The 23,548-nt window shown below is 31.2% G+C and overlaps 2 protein-coding genes across 2 annotated transcripts in view; both read left to right on the forward strand.

The window, feature by feature from the left end:
• LOC106465560 (39S ribosomal protein L50, mitochondrial-like) overlaps window positions 1-5,962 on the forward strand; it is a 12,768-nt gene extending 6,806 nt beyond the window's left edge. The window contains exons 2-3 of the mRNA XM_022393485.1: window positions 764-905; window positions 5,372-5,962. Of these exons, the coding sequence (XP_022249193.1) occupies window positions 764-905; window positions 5,372-5,692 (463 nt within the window). The 3' untranslated portion in view covers window positions 5,693-5,962. The remainder of the gene's footprint in view (window positions 1-763; window positions 906-5,371) is intronic.
• Window positions 5,963-17,144: 11,182 nt separating this feature from the next.
• The window catches only part of LOC106465561 (mediator of RNA polymerase II transcription subunit 13-like), a 73,431-nt gene continuing 67,027 nt past the window's right edge, over window positions 17,145-23,548 (forward strand). Inside the window, exons 1-2 of the mRNA XM_013925789.2 lie at window positions 17,145-17,350; window positions 21,726-21,996. Of these exons, the coding sequence (XP_013781243.1) occupies window positions 17,282-17,350; window positions 21,726-21,996 (340 nt within the window). The 5' untranslated portion in view covers window positions 17,145-17,281. The remainder of the gene's footprint in view (window positions 17,351-21,725; window positions 21,997-23,548) is intronic.

Here is a 23,548-nt window from a genome sequence, read left to right on the forward strand (position 1 = left end):
TGGATGGGATGCCAGTCCATCACACGTTAATACCCAGCAAACAATTAGGTAGACTGAAACAAATGGGGTAAAGTGTCTTGCTCAAGGACACAACAGCACGATGCAGACCATTCAACCAAGGGTCCAAAGTTCAAAGCCACACTGACCACGAGATACAAGACCTACCTACTTGCAAAATGGTTTGGCAAAAACAAGATGGTGAAAACATTTGGTAAAGGGACAAAAAAGACACGATACTACTGGTTTTTCTGACCCGTAGACATACGTGTATTAACACAAAGCCCCATATTTCACATTACTAAACCTCCTGAATGTATCGCGTTTAAAACAAAAGTTTTGTATATTTAACTTTTTTTCTTTAGTTTGTTTATCACATTTTGGTATCTATGTTCTTGCATAAACTGTGTCCAACTTGGAATGAAAAATTCACTTCTCCAGAATAATACCCTACCACAATACTTCTGCACTTTATTAGGGGTCATGTAAATCTCTTTAAATCAAGCTTGGCAGGTATAGGCATACTTACAATACCTCCATTAACTAGACCACTATTTACTAAAAATGGAAAACCTATCTTTAAGTTGTTATTTGGGGAGAGTAATTTAAAATGTATATATATATGTGTGTGTGTGTAGTGTTGTTTCTAAAGCTTTGACCCAAGTATATAAAGAACTTGATGCTACCTCTCTTATTTTTGTTTAGCATTAACTACTTATACTTTGTTCAAAAAGCCTAGTTATGTCAACTTTTATATTTCTATCAGATTTTGTAGACCACAGAAACCATATAATCCACCCGATGATGTGTCATATCAATTGGAAAAATTGACTAAAGATGTTTTTGGTTCAAATACCACTGATCAGTGGACAGAAACATCTCTCTCTGATCCCCAACTGAAGTACAAGGTTTGTGCATTAATCATTATTTAAACATAAAGCTTAGCTATATCACTAATATTTTTATAAATAACATCAATTATCAAATGTAAAAAGTACTATGTATCAGTTACATTTCAAACTGTATATATATATATACGCCCCCCAGTGGCACAGTGGTATGTCTGCGGACTTACAATGCTAGAATTCGGGTTTTGATACCTGTGGCGGGCAGAGCACAGATAGCCCATTGTGTAGCTTTGTGCTTAATTACAAACAAACAATATATATAGAGGGGGGAATTTATTAAAGTGAAATTTTATAGTTAATTTTCTAGCCCTTAGTTACAATGAATTTGTGGAAAATTTACCTGGAAGTGGTTATTAGATTTTTTGTTAAAATGTTTGACAGTAACTGTCACCTTGTACTTGTTTACATGTATGATGAAGCATTTAGTGGTTTAACACTAGTCATACTAGTATACCATAATATTACAGATTATATGTTAAATTCTGCTATCAAACTGCTTACCTACTGAACTCTTGCCATGTTTGCTAGTGCTAGTACTCCCCCCTCCCCTCCACACACACACATGTAAACATTATTTAAGACCTGATAATTCTGATACACGTATTTAGTGTGATGATAGTGAAAATTTCTTTTTTGTTTTACTGTATTTAAATGATACATTCGAGGTTGGATAATTCATGGTTTAATTTTTCTTATTAGTGTATTATACACATATTTTTACCTTCAAAATTTTAAATGGAGCTTTATCTTCTCGACACTATTGCAAAGGCTTAGTTCCAAAAAATTGTTTTTGTTGTAATAGTTTACTAGAATCTAACAATATTTCTATTTCATTTTGATCACAACGGTATTGTTTTTATGTCAATGTGAACTTTAAACAATACAGTTAATGGCTAAACTTAAAATAAATGTAAGTCAAGAGTTGGTTTTTATATTCAAATGTTTCTAAGAAATTTTAATTTTTCAAAGTGATGTCTGTTGTATTTTTGTCAATATTAAATAATAAGACATTGACAGCAATCTTGAATTGAAAAATTCTGTCATTTTGAAGGTCATAAAGCCCAAATACAAATGGAAAACTGTTTTTATTGAATTCAGCACCATTAATGTATATGAATATGCGTGTTGTTCACTTTTCTTCAGAAATGCATAGTTAAAATTTATAACTAATCTATGAAGTTATTGTACATTTTTACAGAGTTTTATTTTACACTGTTATTTAGTTGAAAAATGTTTACATTTGACTCAAAAAACATTAATTTATTATTTTTATTTTACTAAAATTCACTTTAAGTAACTATTGGATTAGAAAAATTAAAAATGAATAGAGGCTGATGGTACAAAATTAATAATAATAGATAAAAACAGTTCAAGTGCTGTCTCCAAACTTCTTCATCAATTCCAACATATTTAATTTTTACAACTACAAACTGCTGTGTATCGAAGCTTAGAGCTTCTACATTTGCATTCAAATGAATGAAAGCTACCCAACAGTTGCAATAAGTAAATTCAATACAAAATTTTGGACCAATCGGAAGAGACGTTGGTACAGTAGCAAGGCTGTCGTTCTTCAATATCCATCCCATACTTTTCATGGAGGGAAGCAATGGGTGTAATACACACGTGTCTTGCCTCCAAATAAGTAATTGTTAATTGTCGGTCTTGGCCACCTATCAGTGAAGTCATGAACTATTAGATACATATGCAATGGGTGTAAAAACACATGTGCCTTGCCTCCAAATAAGTAATTGTTAATTGTTGGTCTTGGCCACCTATCAGTGAAGTCATGAACTATTAGATACATATGCAGTGACTTCCCTTTTGCTTATGTCTGTAAAGCAAGTACATGAAACAGTTTTCAACCTTAACTGGAAAGTTGAATGCACCATTTGAAAAAATAAAACTATCATTTTTTTTTTAAACCAATAGGTCCACAGCTTTTAATGTTTATTCATAGCAGATGGACAAACTTTCTGGTAGCCAACATTTTTCTCTCTCACTGAACTGCTTGGTTTTAGAGATATACTAGACCACCCGTGACTTGTTAGGTCACCCACTATTCAGAGGTTATGACGAAATCAAGCTAATTTCAATATTGCACCAAAATGAAGGTTTATTTTGAGATAATTTAATTAAATATTTCAATCCAATCTTGTTATTCATAATTCAAGAAAAGATATTTGATTGTCGATCGGGAGTAAAAGGAAAGACCATTTTTCAAAAAAGTGAAGTCAGAGTTTTCAGGTATTGTGATGAACAAACCTTATTCACAGTTGATTCAAAATGCCTGAAAATAAGAAATAACAGATAATAGTAATGTTATTCTTGGTTTATTAGAACATAATTGCTATCAAAAAAAGCTATTTCAGAAAAACATTTCATACTAACATGCTCAAATTACTGCAAGAAACAGCAAAACTTGATAACTGATACACTACAAAATTCACCAAATGAAAAATCTTTCTCACTGTCTCACAGCAAATGATTTTTTGACTGAGAAAATTTTCTCATTTCCTTACCTACCATAACCAAGGCACATTATTGAGAAATTCTTCAAGATCTTGTTTTTGTCATCTTGCACCTTTTAATGAAGATGGGAACATTGATAGGGAAATATATTTGAGAGAAAAAGTTTCGTAATGAGCACGAACGGTAGAGTGATGTAAATTACTCATGCTAGAAATTTTCATAAAAGTGACCCGAAAAACGGCGCTAACTCGGTAACCCATGGCTCGATTTTAACGAAACTTGTTTTATTCTGTTTCTATTCTCATATTGTGCGCCGTTTTTGCTGTATTTAATTACAGACAAGCAAACAATCTCTAGAGTTTTGGTAGTATATAGATAAGATAGATGAATTCATATTGTTAATCGATCAAAGGATGGAGTTTTTGTTTTAATGCTGCCCTTCTGATGACATATAATGAAGAAACACTAACACTGGTTACCTCATCAAGTTCACCACTTCTAGACTTCAGTCATTTCCAAAATGTGACCTTGTTTTGTAATATAATACAAGTCTTGGACCAGCCATAGTAGTATGAGATCATTTCCTTTTACTCTGGAGGCCACTTGGTGAAAATGTTTATAGTAAACTGAATGATAGTTTGTCACCAGAGTTTACTGTCATATCATAATGAATCTATAATTTTGCTGCTAACCTTACACATTGTAACAGTACATACTTTGTATTTCAGAATTTTCTTGGCAAAAAATACATAAATTCCATTCTATTGGTTTCATTGAGTTTTGAAGTCCAGTGGATGCTGAGCAGTGCGACAAAATACTATTGTATTCAGTTTTTATTTGATGTAGCTCATTTACAAACACTGAATCAAATTTTCTTATGCAAATTAAGTAAAATTTGTTGGTAAATTGCCGGTAGCTTATGCCAAATAATTTTTAAGAAATCTTCATTTGATGTTGATTTAATTCTATCAATCACCTCCAATGTAATACTTATCACAAAATTTACGTGTAGTTTTGGCAAATTCTGTAATTGTCAACTATCCATGCTTTACGTGAACATCCTATCAACTGATGGTGCATTTTATGCAGAGGTTGAAATCAATGAACAAGGGTCTATTTTTATACCCAATATAAAATAATTCCATGAATTATTAAATATCCGAGGGAAATATCAAGGATTTCTGTGTCATTATCTTTCTATCATTTTGGAGGTCAAGAAACAAATAGAAAACAGCCAATTTTATTGAATTTAGCCTCCTCAAGTATGTCTCTAGGGTCATTTTCAAGGTACATTACGGAATTTTTGACTAATCTTTCATGAGGAGGGAGCTTGTCAGACTGAATTTGGGAAATTAGTAGTTTGAGAATGTTAAAAGTTGAGAGGAGCAGCTAGTAGGGAAGCACCTCTCAATTGTCTTTTAGAGAAATATTAATTTTAGGTTAAGTATTTGGATCAACACTGATTAGGTTATGTACTCCTTCAGAGTTGAAAGTTAGGTTTCTAAGCGTAGCAAAATGTAAGATTACATTTGTAGTATAATCATTTCGTACTTTGATTTGTAGTGCTGTTGTCTGACAAGTAAAATAAGAATGCTTTCTTGATATTAAGTTCTCAGCTTCTGATTATTACAGAGAAATATAAACCTTTAAAAAATGTATTGAATACACCTGAATTAGATTGTTTATGCTGGCAACTTTTGTTTCAAGAATATTGGTGAAATATAAATTACTTAAAAGAAAAGCATTACAAGTGACGAACTAACCACTTCATTGGTAATTTAACATATTTTATAAAGGAAGCTGTTTCGAAGTGAGATTAGATATCCATTCTTAAGTTGTACTTTTTTTTAGCACAAATCTTCTATTATTTTTGTATCTAAATGGGTTTATTGAAAAGGGAAAGTATTACTTTAAAGTATTACATAATGTTTTGGGGCTTGTTTGGTCAATATTGTGCTTTAGGTTTTAAAACTCTTTCCATATTTGTTTTCTTTTAGCTGCTGACCAGGTGCATTAAAGTGTTTAAACATGAGATTTCAAATGCCGATCTTTATACCGTCACCACTATTTCAGATGTTCTAAAATTTTATAGCACTCCAGTGCATGGAATATCACCGTATGATGAACTTGTTCGCTCCAAGGAGAAGTTACCAGAAAATTTGCATGTAGTCCCAGATTATTGCAGGTTTCATCCAGAAACTGATACTTTCTTTGGTGGAATTTCTGCTTATCCTGCTAGTTCAACAATTGTTACCGGTCTCAAAACCAAGAAAAAATACAAAGGATATACCGCAAGGACTAAATGGCCGTACGTGTGACTTTGTGTACATGTGCATAAAAAACATGTACAATTATTTGTGAACTCAAGGACATGGGATGACATGTAATTATTCTTTCCACTGGAAGAGTTAACTGTGAAAAACATTTAACAGCATTTCTGTAGGTCTTAAGGCTGAATTAGATGATACCATACTAAGTTTAATGTGGTTATTTAATTTCATGATTATGTGATCTTTTGCTGATTACAAAAACTAAAATTAATTATTATTTCTTTAACTTCAGTAAATAAAACTTTACATCATTCTATATATCTGTGTAGTTTATTAAATTTTTTGTTCTGTTCATGACAAAGGTACATGCTCAAGATAATTTTTTTTTGGTAAATATTTTCTAATAATCCATATTTAATTTCTAAAAATGGTTCGGTGGAGAAAAAGAAAAGAATAAAATACCTGTGTCAGCTGAACTGTAAGAACCTCCTATGAAATTCTGTTTAATTTATTAACTAATCTATAGTAGCCTTCTTTCGAAATGTGTACTTCAAGTAATTCACATTATTAATATGTTAAACTTATACTTTGAAAGTGGTTATTTTGTCAATCACCCTGAGCCACATGTGTAGTATATGTTTTTATAAACTTTACTTGCAAATATATCAGGCTTTTTCTGCAGAAAAACATCAAACTTGTTCTGGTCCCAATAATAGTGATTGTACAAATAGTTCCAGTTGGAAACTTGCCAAATAAATTAGGCAAAAACCTATAATTTATTAATGAAATCCATATTTTTTCCCCCTTAAAAATAGACTGAAAAATCTGATTTATGTTTCAATTTTAATTTTAATATGACTATACCTACTATTTTTTATTTACAGAAACATGGTTTATAAAATTATGTGAAATTAAAAAGGAAGAAAAAAGCTTATTCAAAAAAATTTTAATTCTATACAAAACTTTCTAAGGCAACTAAAAATGAATTATCTTTTGTACACATTAATTTAATCACTATTTTAATACTTGTAAATGTCCTGTACACATCTGAAAATTTAAAAAAACCAACATTCTTCTTCTTCTGTAACAGGAACAGATGAAAGACAAAAATACTAGAAACTTGTGCACAGAGCGAGAAGCTCACCAGACAGTTCATTTGTTAGTTTCTTTCAGTATGAACTCGTTACTCCAGAAATCTAGGACATTTCGGGGTCCTGAAGTTTTAATACAGACTAATAAGTGTAAACATACAACTGTTTTACTTAGTTAGGTTTGTACAAATAATTAAAAAAAACAAAACAACAAAGATAAGAAAACATGTGTGTTAATCTTATAACAAAAACTTCTTTCTATTAGAGTATGTTTTCATTCTACCGTTAATGTATTCTTTCATGAAATATTGGGGTGTTTGTTCTGAAATATGCAATTAATCCAAACCAATTAAAAGAATTTTCATCATGGCCTCCAATCTGTTTTCCAGTTCAAAGACCAAAGGAAACTCCAGCCAACTGTACTTGCAAGAACCAAAATAAAATTGTGTACTCACTGAACAATCCCAAAGATATTACAGTTACTGAAAAGAGCATTTCTTCTAACTTAGTAAGCTATTATTATCATGCCAGTTACTCTACTCTTCACAGCTGCAAGTATTAGTTAGAACAGAAGACTGTGATTGCATTGCCAAATAAAGAATTAGAAATATGCCAAGCACAAACTGATACTTTTTTTCAGCTTTTATTTTTTAACATAGTCTTATAGGTACATTTACCCATTAATTAGTAGTCCAGCAACATATAAACAACATAAATGTAGTATCTCAATTTAAGATGATTATTCCCCTAGTTAGCTCCAGTTGTTAATTGTATCATTTTCAATATCTGGCTCAAACAGTATGCATTTTGAGTTGCGATGTCTGTTGCTGTTCATATCCAGCAGAAGAGAAAAAAAAAAGTCAAGACTTCATCAAGTGGATATATTGGCTTCAATCATAGTGTACTAAACATTATGTAAGCACTTTTCTCTGCACAACTGCTGAATGATGCAAACGCACGGGGTTAATCACACTTTATAAGAATGTGTTGTGGTGTGTTACTGAAGATACGAGTTGTGGCACAAAGCAGACATGTTTAGCACCAAAACATTTAGTTCTTGGATAATTCTCAACCATTAGGCACAGCAAAATCATACATGAGTCGACTAATGGCTTAACAAAACATACACATTTTGGAGATGAGAAACTTATTTACAGAAATGGAAAGACTCTCAGAGCATTTAGGAGAGTACTGGGCTCTGAAAAAAACATCCTCATCTACAGAATGAAGAATAGGTTATGAAAGAGAACCTTTTAATCCAAAAAAGCCATTGCAATGAAACTGTCCATTAACTAGATAAATTTAAGTTTACAAACTTTCACATCTTCAAATCAACAAAGTTTCCCATTCAACCATGTTTCTGTCATTTCCTTGATGCAGTTTCAACAAACTTGTGTTTTTGGTCTGCTGAACATGGTTTTAAAATTTTATGCCCACATAAAATGATCATCTCTCTGAAAAGCTTGTCAAAATGTTTGTGCACTACCCTTCACAGGAGCTTTGTTACAATGAAACTTTGTGTCAGGCAATAGCAAGTAACCATTGCCATCAGATTGTAAATGAATAAGATGGAAGTTTTAAGGCCAATACATTTAACCTTAAATATTCTTAAAACTTTAGAAACATATTTAAAGATTTACAGCACTGATTTTGCACACCTTTTTTGAGAGGTTGACATTTTATGATATGAAGACAAATGTCATTATACGTATGGTGCAGTGCCAAAGTTTTAAACTATCCGTTCATATGTTTTCAGAATTTATATTATAGAAAATCTTTTCAAAGTAAAGAAACATACTTCTTCTACAATAGTAAACAAAATTATCAAACTATGGTCATACATTATTTAATATTTTGTGGGCCCTACTTTATCTTCCAAAACTGTTTGAATGTGTTGTGGACAATTTTCTTGTAGTCTCTATAAAAACTCCTCTGAAATATTATTATAAGCATCAAGAAGTCCATACCAAAGTCAATCTTTGGTGATTGGTTCCTTTTTATTTTTTATTCTATTCAAATGATCCTATATTGATGAGCACCCCACATTCCTTTTTTTGCATTGCAAGTGCAGTTTCTGTATTGGCCCCATGTTTTCAATCATGATGGAAAATGAACCAATTCCAGAAGGTATAACAGGATGTATTACTATCTGCTTATACCTTGCTGCATCCATTATTTAGTAAATCCTCAGCAGATATTACACTCCAGTTTCTGAGATGTAGCTCCAATCCTGAATGGACTCACTTCCTGCTTCATAGCTGTCTTATGGACATATCCTTATATTCTGCTCTAACTCTCCTCCTTAGATATTGCCTTCTTTGAACTAAAGATTTCACATTTAGACTCACTGGTCCAAAAAACTACTTCTGCATTCCTTGGTATATTTCAGCTCTTTGCTTTTATGTAAGAAAGGTTTCTTAGTAGCCACTTTTTCTTTTAGACAACTCCTCACTAAAGATCTTCTTACAGTAGAACAATGGACTGGTACCCTAATGAAATTAACTTGACCAAATTTTTTTCTGTCTCTTAAGCAATACTTGAAGGTTACTTTCTTATCTTGTTCAGAAATTTTTGTATCAACCACACCTTTTTTTCTATCAATTATTGAACTTGAATTCTTGTATTGCACACTTAGAGAAGCCAGCTTTGCAACCAATATCACACTGACTGTAATTTTGCTCACATTGTAAAAAAATTCTAAGTTGGTCCCCTGTTGAAATTCTTGGCATTTCAGTATTTAACCATTCTGGATAGAAAAAATATGAAGCCACCAATAGAGAATTTTATACGTCAGTAACATTTTTTATTATTACAGTTCAAATAGCAAGCCCAAAATTACATATCACTTCCTATACTTTGAAATTCCACGTCGTGTTCATACCATATTTGATCCCATTGGGAATACAGAATCATAACAGGTCACTACAAAACGTTTGCACGATATTGTATGTATATATAGAAGAGAGGCCATTGCTAATAACTTTAACTAGATGACACAGCAAACTAGAGGGGTACTCAGTAGAGTGCATACCTCCGCCATATAGCATTGATGATATTTGTCTCTCAAAAGATACAAAAATGTGTCTGTATGTCCATCCTTATCAACAAACATGAGCCATTTTTGCTTTCTTATCTTGTTCAGAAATTTTTGTATCAACCACACCTTTAAACGAGTTTCATCAAAATCCAATCATTTTTGACTGAATTATAAAGCAAAAATAGTGTAAAAAATCAGTCCCCATGTTAGCAGATGGGGAGTTTTTTGGATTTTTGTTAGCTTGGGTCATAGGCCAAATGTATACCAACTTTTGACCAAATCCATTCAGATGTTTTCGAGAAATCTTGCTGACAAACATACACAGAGGTGAAAAGATAACCTCCATCCACCTTCGGTAGCAGAGGTAATAATAGCATAGAGACATAAATGAAGAAGCTGGTTTTTTTAAGCTACCTAACATAACTCAATTTGTAATTTTATTTCCACACAGAATAAAAAAATGAACTGAAAACTAAGCCACTTATCTTTCCATAACTTTGATAATCAAACGTCTCCCAAAATTCTGGTCATTTACTGAAAACCTTTTTTTTTCAGTATGAGGTGTGTGTATAAGTATATTTATTCTTATAAAAGATACATCCAAATTTTAAAAAGTATGTATTTTAAATTTAAAATCTTAATTCAATCATGGATGAGGTCTCACCAAAAAGGAATAAACATTAGAACTGATAGTTGCTCTAGGCAGCCAATCATGAAAACAATGATGACTATTTGATATTATCACAAGTTCTAAAACTGATACTATTTATTAGAGTATTAGGTCTAAGCTTTGATCTACAATTACAAGTGAAAAAAAAATCATAAATGTAAATTTTAATAAATAAAAACTAACTTTTTAGTGACATGATTCATTTTTAGTATAAAAATAATTTCAAGGTGTTTAATTTGGTTACTAAACAGAAACTTCAATTTTTATTAATTAAAAAGAAAAGATTAGTATTTTGTGATAAAAAGTACCAATTCAAAATTTATCAAATATAATACGTATTTTTCTATATTTAACTTCTATCAACATCCTTGTGTGTTAAAAATTACAGTATGAGTGAACACACTCTTAAATACTTGTGAATTATTACTTCAATTATACAAACCAAAATTCATCCCTAAAAAGTACTTATATTATTGGGGGGTTTCTTGGTCTATACCTACTTCTTTGATCCTACATATATGTTTTCGTATCATAAAAATTATCCAAATACTCAACCAACATCATAAAATGTTGCTAATGCTTCATATGATTAGCTACACTGATGGTTAATATTTAATTTATCTGTAAGGACATAGTTGACTCTGATTGGAAGTTATTATTATTTGTACCAGTATAGAATACTATAATTGTTTTTCACTGTTTAGTAGATCTTGTTACAGAATTTGCAATGGTGGATATATATATAAACAATATAAAAATGTTTTAAAAACTCATTATTTTCAATTTAAAAACAAATAAATAAAAACATAAATACTAGTTTCCTATTTTTGGTTTATACAATAAGACAGTTTTTAAAATGTTTATGTATTGTTTCATTTTTATCAATCACTTCACTGAGATTTTATTCAGTATTAGAATGTAATATTAAAATATTAGTGCTTGATCTCATTATCCTGGCACTGATTATAATGCTCTTTCATTATTATTTTAATTTGCATTGGTTAGATTTCAGTGTATATAACAGTTTAAAATAAATATTATTTCTCAAGACTTGAGGCAAGATATTTTTGCTTCACCCTGTATATAGTAGACCAAAAAAAAAGGGGCGGGGGGGTCAGATTACCAGTAAAGCTAGAATCATTGTCAGTAACCCATACAAGTACTAAATATTTCTTTTAAAGAAAACTCACTTTCATAAAACATAACTTCATGTTTAGTATAAATAGTTACTATTACGTTCTGAAAATATTATTTGTCAATTAATAATTACATCATTAATTATCACATTACACTGTTCATGAAAGTAATCAAATGGCTGTCAGCAGGTTTCAAGTAAACATACTTACTCATATACAAGCAACCAAATCAATTAGATATAAAATCAAAAGTTTACTGCAACACCATCAGGCCTTTGGCAAATATATCCTCATTAAAAAAGCTACACATTAAGCCTTTACTAGTTAAATACAGTAGACGGTGCATTACAGGTATATGGAGTTAATGTCAATGCAATTTCTATTAGAAAGTATTTTTTTGTATATACTAAAAATATTGATGTGATAAAAACACATTACAAGTCATATTTATGTATTTCAAAACGAAACAAGGCCTAATATATTTCAATTTATACTTGTTAGATTTTAAGTTATGTAGTTTTATGTTACTGTTACAATGATAGGCCTCTGGCAGACAAAAAACGCGTGTGAAATGTTATTTTTTCACATATCTATTTCTGACTCATTACTTGACTAACAAAGAATATTGTGAGAAAAACACCTATAATTTAACATTTCATAACAAATTTTTGTTGAGTTGCTGTTAAGAACCATCTAACTTTAGGTTCTGAATGTCCTTGACAAAATACACAGCATGCATCAACTCTTCGCTCTCACCTTTACTTGCAGTCACAAAGGAAACTCACATACCTCGAGGGGATGTTTTTCACAAGTAAGTACCTGTTTGAAATACATTTTAATTCTAAAAATGTAAGATTCAAATCAAGTAGACTTACCTCTGAAATATTAAAAGCCAGAATAACCACAATTAAATAGATGAGGGAGTCATAAGGACTACTGTTTCACCAAAAACCAGGCTCTTCAGGAGAAAGGTAACAGTCTGGGCCACAACAAATGAAATATATGAGCAACAAAGAGAATTTGGGTAGAATCCAGAACCAGAGTGAAAGTGAGCAGACTCAATACACGAGAGAATCAAGTGGAATGAACCAACCTCATACAGACTGGACCAAAAACAGGACACTAAGAAACAAAACCCTTCTTGTCAGTAGGTTATTTCATCATCCTACATGCCTTTTAAATAATATATAGGAGGGGTATGAAAGGTATATAAATACCTGTGGAGCCATGCACAAACTCAGAGGTGGTAACATACTAGGTATTAAGGATCAGAGCACAATGCATTGTCCTATTCTTGTAGTGGAAAGTTCTCAGAGGAGGAGACTGGTAATAACTAATTGGACAGTGCAATAAGAACACAAAATAAGATAAAGAAAATATAAAAATAAAGTTGTAAGGTGGTTTCCGTCCTGGTTAGAGTTATGATACATTATATGAGAAACAGGTGTCTCATCTCCAATGTCTCAAATGCAGAGATTGGTAAAGTATCTGATGAGGCATCATCAGCTACCAAACTGCATCCTCTTTCCACTTCCAGAGAGCATCACTCTCATGAAGCACCAGTGCAAAGGGTGTAATTTTGCCTAAGAAGTATATTCAATATGTGAGAGTCTCAACTGTACAAATCATTTCAAATATAGTCTGATATTATGAAAGAGAAACTGTGGGTATAGTTGTAACTGAGTTACCATGTGCAACATAGGTATGGATCTAAGTGGTAATTATGCAGGTAATAGAGAAGAACTCAACTGTTAGGAATTCTATCTGGCTTGAATAACTACAACCAAAGGCAAGTGGAATCTCAAAGATGAAGAGAAAATAATGTAAATGAAGTTTTAATAATGTATTTTAATTTGCCTACATACCAGTCTGTAGGATATCCTGTAATGGGTACTGCAACCAGAATGCCAAAGACGTTGCCAAATGGTGAATTTGATGAGAATTAACCAGATATTCTCACCATATTTACCATTTGGCAATGAGAACAACAAGGTATATACAACAGATGAACTGCACAAGCCAATGTGTTAATCTAGCCAAAGCATGATTCAAGGAGTGTAGTTTGTCGCAAGGTATGAATGTTTTCTAAGACTATCTGAAAGATTCAGTATGCATGAGATAACATTGAATAGCCTTGACAGGACATAAAAAGAATTCCTCCAAACAAGAATGAGGATCAGCCAGGGCAAATAACAAAATAAGTGAGAAACAGTGGTTGTCTTCTATCACAGCTCAAGTTAAGGTAGGAAGGCTCAGTGTGGATATAAGACCTTCAGATTAAGTGAATCATCTATGTAAAAATGAAAATTAATACTCAATGAATGGAAAATACCAGCACATACTTTGAGTAAAAAAGCCTAGAGAAGCATTATAAAAGATTTTGATTGCTTCTTTCTGAAAGAAATCTGAAACTTTCTGATCCAGAATTTGTAAGAAAACTGTATAAAAAAAAAGAGGAAAATCATTGGATGAACAGAAAGTAAAGATCACAATGGTTGATTTGTTGATCTCAAGGGTGATGATGTCAATAGTCCCACAGATGAACAGATAATCTAAGGCAACCCCTAAATATTGGAATTATAGGGCTGAGGACCCAAAGCACAGTGGCTAGGGCATGAGAATTGCTGTTGCTTTAGTTTTGTTTAGTAATGTGGTATTATTGGAACACAACCTAAATGTTACAGTATGTTGCATGTTGAGCCACCAGAATTACAAAGAGAAGACAAGCAACACAAAAGTGGACAAACCCTTACTCCAGCCTGAAGAAGTTCAAAATGCAACAAACCAAACTCACAATTAGAGGACCTTTCATGCCTCACTTAACCTGAAGAAACAGAGATTACCTGGCCTGGGATAATGAACCAAAATCCTAACTCCCCAACCCGAGAGGCAAGGCAACACTTCCTGCCACAGAATTATGAGAAGGATGTAGAACAAACAAAGTCCAACCAATAGCTCAGAAAGTGACATTCCATGTGTGGAATTATAAGAAATCGAAGACCCTCTTCCATGATCATCAATATGAAGAGAATGACCAAAAACAAGGGCCATGCTCAACTCAACCAGATAGAAAAGACTCATCTCTGAACTGGAATTATGAGGAGGCACCTGTGTAGGTAGGTCCTGCTCCCACCATACATCTAGGAAAACCATCCAGGGTAATTGGTAGGAGGGCACCCAGGAGGAATAGACCTCTGTCCAATACTCCAGCAACTGGAAACTGGGAGTGGTAAGGACTCCCACACTCCACTAGGAGAAATGGGGGATACTCGCATTGGGGAGTCCAGAGGAATGATACTCCAGAGACAGTACGATAAGTGAACCACGTTCTCCACTTTGAAAAGCAAACCAACCCCGATTTATTCAATCTAGGGGTCAGCAGGGATGGGCAAAACCACTATATCACAACCTTCCTATTAAATTGGAGCCCTGAGCTCATCCATTTTGTTCCTAATACTCAAAAAAGTAGAACTAGACTTATCCTTGATCATACTGCACTTATCTTTATGTCTGACACACTTAGCTTTAAATGTATAATTTACTTTGTTAAACATTTAATCAATGATCCATAATTATTTCCCATACTGTGTCAATTGATATAATAACCATAAAGCTAAGAGCCAGGTCTGAGCTTGTTAGAAAATACAATTCAATACATCATTCTCCCAATACAGATCTGCTTATTTTTAAATATCTAATCATAGTGCAGGCCACATATCAGGCTTTCAAGGGCCTAATGTGACCCATCTGCTGAGGACCACTGTTCTAAATTGTTTTCTAATCTCCTCACTGCCCTAGTTATCTATCAGTTTGTTTATTCACAATCACTCCATCTTCCTCACCACTACACAAAATTATAACCAATTTTTAGTTTTCCTGACCTCCTGTAAGTAGAGTCCATCTCTAGAATATTTAACACCTTTATCCTGAAAACTATTCCACAGGTCCAATCAGCCTACCTGTTCTTCTAATATTCCTAACATTTCACTGAACTTGAAGATTTGGATCCTTGTATTCATTCTTGCATTTTGCCCAAGGGAACAGCTCCAAAAGGGCCATGTTTATTTTGATCTTTAAATTTCTGAAGAATTTATCTGTATTTTAAGCATTTCTTCTGACTTGTAATTTCCAACAGTTGCTACTACATGCACTGCAAAAATTGAATGTTTTTTGAGGCTAGCAACTATACCGTTAACACACTATAATATTGTGTACTTTAGCAACTGGCTAGTAAATTCTAGTACTAGTATTTCTGTGCTCCCCACTACAAATAACTGTTTCTTATTGCAAACAGCCAAAAGTTGAAAAATATTAGATACTGGAACCTGAATGTGAACTCAAACTATCTCTGTAGCCACAACTTTTTTTTTTTTTTACTATTGTGCACCCTTTTAAATCCAACATGCTCATTCTAACCCTTCCCCAAAGCAACTTTTACTGAAACTCTGTTTTCCTAATCTGCTATTTTCTCCTTTTAATAACACAATCTTTCCTAATATTAGCTCTAACTTATTAACAAGTAAGCAAGCTTCACAAGTGTTGTGTACTGTAACTTTCCAAGACTCCTGAAAGTCACAATCAAGCCCATAATTCTCAAATATACACAGAATTTAACAGGTCATAGAACATATCTTATTATCTTACTATGTATTTTCTTTAGCACAAGATTAACTAATTTGGTTTGTCTATAGTTTAAAAACAAAAAGTTTTTTGGGGAAAATATTTCTCCATCACGATTATGGTTTGGCTTTTTACAGATATGAAAGCTTCATTGTAGCTTTAGATATGAATTTATAACTTACATAAATCTCTTAAGCTTGAAAGATATTATTGGAATTATGTCTGAAAAAAGTAACGTAACATACAGACAAGGGACCATTTGGTCCCTCGAGGCTGTTGCTGCACACCCACCATTAAATATAACTTAAGAAATCTATTACTATTAAATAACTTACAACCTGGAATTTTAAAATAATTCCTATTATTATACAACATCATCAGGAATACCTTTCCATAAATTTAAAGCTGATAAAAGCACTTTCTTATACTAATTATTGGTAATAAAACAGTGAAATGAATAACATAAAACAAAATTTAAATATATTGCCATGATGACTGTAAAATTTGCATACAGCTAAAGTGTGATTTTTATGGCATTGTACTGTAGCCTTTAGTACTAGTAGTATAATGCACTAAATGAGTTCTATTGAGTACAACTACAACAAGCAAACATAAGTATCTCCTATTATTATACTATGGTAATCACTAGTCCTAACTCTATAATAAAATTATGATTCAGTATGCTTCAAAGTCAAGATAAAACTTGAATTTGAAAGAATAATCGTCTTACCAGATTGCTTTTAAGTTTTAACATAAAATGGATACAAAAATTATGGAAGATAATAATAAACCAACCAAATACCACCAAACATATCCACAACTTTGGATATATGAAAAGCCTCGGAGGCCCCACGTGAGCCACTATGTACGAGAAAGCAACATTTTAGCATGTGACCCTGAATATCCAATCACAAGTATTGTCACTTTTGCGCCATATTGTGTTCATTATAGAGCTGCTTATGTATATGTGTGACATATGTTGACTGATAGTTAGGGTTAACATTTTATGTAATTTAGTGGGTTTAAAAATGACATAGGTGGTTCATTACAAAATTTAAGAACATATTTCGCCATGGAGTGACCATGACGCATCCCAGTTTTGTCTCAAACGGGGCGAGTCTTGAGGACAGTCATACAAATTTCTTTGCACTGGTAAGCTTGAGTTCCTAACGTTAGAATTTTAAATGCTGTACTACGACGTTAAGTTGTATATTGCTTCCTTCTAGCTCTACACTGTCCACAACTGCCACTACCTGCAAAACTACGTGCTACTACTAGTCTTTAGTAGGCCTAAGGATTAGTACTTTAATAAGCTTATCTTTACTAGAATTAGGGCACGTCTTTCTTTACAAGTAAAAACTAAATGAACATCTTTTTTCCTTTACATTTCTTAAATTAGAAATAATAGAACTATTAGAAAGTTAGCAAAACTAAGTCCAGTTTCATACTTTTAAGTTCTGTAAAAAAATCTTTATTAATTATCTACTTTAATAAATAGAAAGCATGTTGCATGTAGAAACTTTTTTTTCAGAAATCAAATATTATCTAGTTAGATATTCATGTAAAATATAACCAAAACTATAATAAAAATCTAGCCCTTTAAACAGAATTTCATTTTAAAATACTTGAAGTATGAACAGATAGTTTTATATAATATATATTAACTATGGCACATAGTTATTTGAGATTTGATGGTATTTACCAAGTGTGTAATTTCAAAATTACATTTTTGTTAGTTTCTGTATATGAAATCTAGTGTTTAAAACGCACACATATACACAAACATATATAGTTTTTAATTCCCTCATTTTATTTTATTTTTAGTTTCATCATTTAATTATCAAATTAATTTTATTTTCAAGTTGCTAGTTATTTTATACCCATGATTTATTTTAGAAATATGTTTCTTATTCTACTCACAATTTTGATTTCCTAGGATTTTGGATATATTTAATAAGCTGATATGAAACTTATACTTAAGTTAGGTTTGTGTTATGAAATAATTTTGTGACAAACGTATCATTCAAATAATTTTTTTTTATTACTTTTAAAATTTCCCTTATTTTAATTCCTTTCACTTTTGATGATGCCTCAGTCTTACGTCAGGTTTATTGTATACAATTATGAACCTTTTTCAACATATATTGAACTGAATATTTAATTTTTTGTGGTTACTTTTTACACACATTTCTTAACTGATGAAATCCAAAACATTCATTCTTTTTAAAACATGAGTTTGTGTTAGTAGAAGTAAAGTTTATATTGTGTGTTAAATGTTAATCCTAAGTGTAATTATACTTTGTTAGTAGTATTATTTTTACACCAAGCTTTGTTCATCATTTTTGTTATAATTAGTTTTACGTATATTTGAGTAAAACAAAACGAATAGTGATCTAAATTATTTTCATTACTTTAAACAGGCAAATATTTTATGTTATATAAATATAATTCATAATTAATTGTATTTTGAAGTAAAAAGCTCCCTTCTTAAAGCTACCGATTCGAACATTTATTTATACTAAATTGTTTTAGATGTTGGATAACAAGATTCACAAAGAAATTAGTGTTTGTTAGTAAAGTTAACAGATGAATGTCATGCAGGATATTATACTAGTTCACTTTTTTTTTGACGTGATATTATTAAAACAAATTCTGTTAGTTTTCTATTTAAATTATTTATTATTTGCTGCTTTGTTAACACCTCATGTTTGTCAAGAAATAAATACATTTTATGATAACTTTTGATTACAAGAAACGACTATCTAGGGTTTATTTTAATTCTTGTAATTGTACTTTATTTATCAAATTTCTTCATTCTTTGTAGCATTTATTTATAAGAATATGAAAAAAAAGAACAGCTATCTTTGACCATGTTATATATACACGGTTAAGAATATGTTAATTCTTACTTTTGTTACACTGTTTAACAGTTCTATAGTATTCTTTGGTTTACTTGTTACTCAGCTTAAACCTGTCTTTAATTTAAATGTTCTGAAATATTTTTCAAGCATATTCTGTCAGTTCAATATTATCTCAGATTATTATTATTAGATTCATAAATTAAGCAATTTATTTTTAATTTTATCTTTGTAGATATGGTTTACCATCATTAGAGCCTGACAAAATTTTTGTGAAATAGATTACCGAAAAAAAAAGGAATGTAGAAAATGTGTGTAAATAGGCTTAACTATATCTCACAAATATGTGCATGAATTTTTGATTTGCTCTGCCAAATTATATGTAAATTGATGCTGTAAAACATAGCTAGGACATTTGTTTTTTGTGTGAGATTTTGCATGATGTTTTTATTTTAAACATGTAACCCTATTGCATACATAATTTCTTTTGTTGTTGTTGTTTTTTTCACAGCAAACATTAACCTTAAGCCTAACATTACAAATTCTTACAATTAATATTTCACATAGAATCAAGTACACAATCACTTTAAACTGAATTTTGCATCGCACAGTACCATAAATATTTGTGTTGGTGAAGAACGATATGATTGTTTTAGATGGTGAATACAATCTGATTCTATCTCATTTCAGTTTGAGGGGGAAAAAAAATTATTAATTATACAAACTGTTTTTGTAAATATGTTTCCAACATCTGAATTTTGTACTTGTATGCATGCATGCATCGACAATGAATATTTCAGTTATAGGACCTCGGTTGGAAAATTGTGTGTAGCTTTGTTTCTCTTACCTTAGTAAGTACATTGAATTAGTGGAAAGTGTTCAGAAGATGATTCTTACTGAATTCTGCAAGTTTCAGTTGCAGTGGTTTTACTTCTCCAGATTGTGGTAAACTTGTGAAACAAGTCACTATCTGAAGTTTTGGGGGTTGCAAGTTTACGGTAAAGGACTGTTAAATAATGTGGGTTGATGAATGTTTGAAGGACCATGACTGGATTTAATGATTATTTTTCCATTTTTTGAGTGATTTTGGGAGTAAGGGTATCCTTGAGGAACCCAGAGGCCTTGTAGTGCCTCATAATCTATAATTTAAGTAACTTGTAGTTGTTTAAGGTTATTTTTCTATTTCTTTTCTACTGTATAAAACTTGAGCATTTTTCTCAAAAGAAATAAACAGAATCAAATGTGAATTTCATTAAATAATTTTAAATGTGTACCAATATCTGCTAATTTGTGTTTTTTTTCTAGTCTTTATCCTTGTTTCTTACATCTTACTTAGCTTAGCCCATTTTTTCATATTATAGTTCTTTTTATTTTATTTTTACATTAGTTATAAGTTTGAAGTATTTTTCAATAAGTTCTGATTAAAAGCAAGCTACATACGTTAAAACTAAAAATTAATCCTGTAAAAAATATAGCTAATTTAATATACCAAACTAACTATGAATGTAAATATAATAAAAAGTTATAATGACTAACATACATTGATTCATCACTTCGATAATTGTAATTAATATGTTTTGTCTCTCTCTATTTTTTGGTTTTTATTATTTACATTGTTCTGTTTATGGCTGTTTGTTTTAATTCTCCACATAATATAATTTTCTGTTTATTTTACTTGAAACAAATATTTATTCATCTAATATTTTTGTGACAATTTGCTAAATTGTTCGTGTACTTGTTTTTGTGTGGAATATAAGTTATCATAAGTCCTACATCATTGCAACATTAGGCCTAATGCTAATATCTGTTGTAAAAAATGTGATGCACATGTTTATAACCATTCTAAAGATAACTTTCGTAAACACTAGGCCTGTTGGTTTCTAATACTTTACCAGCTCTCAGTGTTTACTAAGAGTAATGTGGGAAAAATAAATCTGCAGTTTTTGTGATTTTTATCACAAAAGATAGGTCTACTGGTTTCCAATGTTTCACTAATTTTTGGAATTTAAACTGTAACCTTTTAAGTATAAGGGTAGTCTCCTATATTTCATGCAATATGTTTCACACAAAAACAAAAGAGTATTGTTAAAATACAATCTGGGACCTTATCACAAAACTAGTACTGTTTATTAAGGTGAAAAACTACATTACTCCTAAGTACTGGTTGCCAGAAATCTAGTCTGTATTGTAAAATATATTACATTTGGAGCATTCATGTTTAATAATGGTTGAATTATTTTTTCATACACTGCGCTAAAACTTGGCATTTAAGTTTACGGCATAACTAAATTCTTGATTAAGAACATAGAAATATATTTGTATATATTAATTAGCTATGCTGATAGCTAGGTTGGTTTTAAGTTTCACTCCGAGTACATAGCTTACTCTTATTGGAAGTTATTATTTAAGATATTAAAATACTCCTGTTATTACTCTTACTTTGAGTTTATTTAAAAAAATTTAAACCTTCAAGTAATGCAATATTTTTTTTTACTTTACAATTTAGTAAGGCTATTTTTATTACGAAGATGTGATTTTACTTCATATTGTCGTTGTTTTTCTTTTTTTTTATGTTAGCATTAATCGTTTACTGGTATTAAATTCAAGTATTTGTACATTAATATTGTGTAGAATGAATAAGCAACTAATATTTTTCTGCAACCTTTTAGACTGACTTGTGTGGGATAAAATGGCGACGCTTGTTTGCTGATGGAGTACTGTGTCTTGATTCAGAACCTTTGGAGGACCCAGTACTTTCATCCTACAGTAAATGTTTAGCTGCAGGTCTTCTGTGTGTTTGGAGAAAAGTACCCTCAAAGTCTGGACATTCTGAACCTCATAGGCCAAGAGATAATAACCAGCATAATTTTAGTAAAGAACTGTGGATTTTTTGGTATGGAGAAGAACCAGACTTATCGAACTTGGTTTCTGGATTAACAGGTACTTTCCCCCCAAAAAAATTATTTTTGGTGTCATTATTAATTTAAAATATATTGCTAGTTTTGTCTATAATTGTTTTACTTGTCTACCTGTACAGGAAGGTGTTTAAAAAGAAACTGGATTTTCTTTCCAAATTGTGGATATGCTAAGTTGTGCCCAAAAATGTATTGTTAATACTGTAGATAAAAATTGTCCTGCTGTTAAAGGCAACTTTTGTTTTGCATTTTCCTAATAAATAGTACACAACATGGTCACAAAATGGCAAATATAAATAACATTTGTTTAGAAAAAAAATTCTATAATCAAAGTGTTAACCAAAATAAAGTGAAATGGCTATGCACATCAACTATTGGTTAAAAAAAAAAATGTGTATGACCACATGTTTATTTTTATTCTGTAAGGGATAGTGTATGGACAGCATTTACAGACATCTGGTGTTCTTAAAGTATACAGTAAGACTTGTAGCATCCAGCTGCAATTTTCTGAACTAGTATAGTTAACAGTGAAATGTTCGTCTGTTGGTTGCAATCTGACTTACAGGAAATAAAATTTGTTTTTCCTTTTAAACAACCTTTGTGATTTTTAGCAGTGCACCTTGTCATCTGTTTGAAAGCATGAGTTGTTATTAGTGTACATCAGTTTGTATTTAATTTTTAATAGATACATGAATCTCAAAGGCTACGATTACTTTTTTTCTATGTTTGTTTGGTAAGGGTTGATCTGTTAGGCTGCATGATTTTGATAATTTTCCTCTCGCATATAGCATGCTTTTTACGTGAATTACATTTGAAATTTTTTCATACCATCAGTTTCTTTTTTTTAATCTGGTTAATATTTTAGTTCTGTGTTACATAGGTCTTTTAGTTGGTTTTAAAGGGTGTGTCAGATTCTTTTTTTTTTAAGTCTTATGAATATTTTAGTTCTGTGTTTCATATGTCTTTCAGTTGGTTTTAAAGGTGTGTCAGTTTTTTTTTAAGTCTGATAAATATTTTAGTTCTGTGTTTTATATGTCTTTCAATTAGTTTTAAGTGGGGTGCCTCAATCTTTTTTTTTTTAATGTAGTGAATATTTTAGTTCTGTGTTTCATGTGTATTTCAATTAGTTTTAAGTAGGGTACCTCAATCTATTTTTCTTTTTTAATGTAGTGATTATTTTAGTTCTGTGGTTTTTCGATTGGTTTTAACCCTGTAGATACACCTGTTGCCACATGGTGACCACATAATGCAGTTTGAATTTCCCTCTAGAAATTTGAATCAGGTGCACAAAATCTATAGACAAAGTCTAACCTGCACAGATGCCAATTCATATAAAGTATAAAGTTTGGAGACAGCTTGAATGGGTAGTGAAAGAAACTGTTACAAATGTACAACATTTCAACAAGCTTATGTAATCATCGTAGTTTTAAGGGGTGCCTCAATCTCTCTTTTATATCTATCTGAATGTTTTAGTTCTGTGTTTCATATGTCTTTTGATTAGTTTTAAGGGGTCCTCAGTCTTTTTTTTTTATATATATGTAGGGAATAGATCTCTGTTTCATGTCATTCAGCTGGTT

This window comes from Limulus polyphemus, unplaced genomic scaffold (genome assembly GCF_000517525.1).
Source record: "Limulus polyphemus unplaced genomic scaffold, Limulus_polyphemus-2.1.2 Scaffold1982, whole genome shotgun sequence".
NCBI lineage: Eukaryota > Metazoa > Arthropoda > Merostomata > Xiphosura > Limulidae > Limulus > Limulus polyphemus.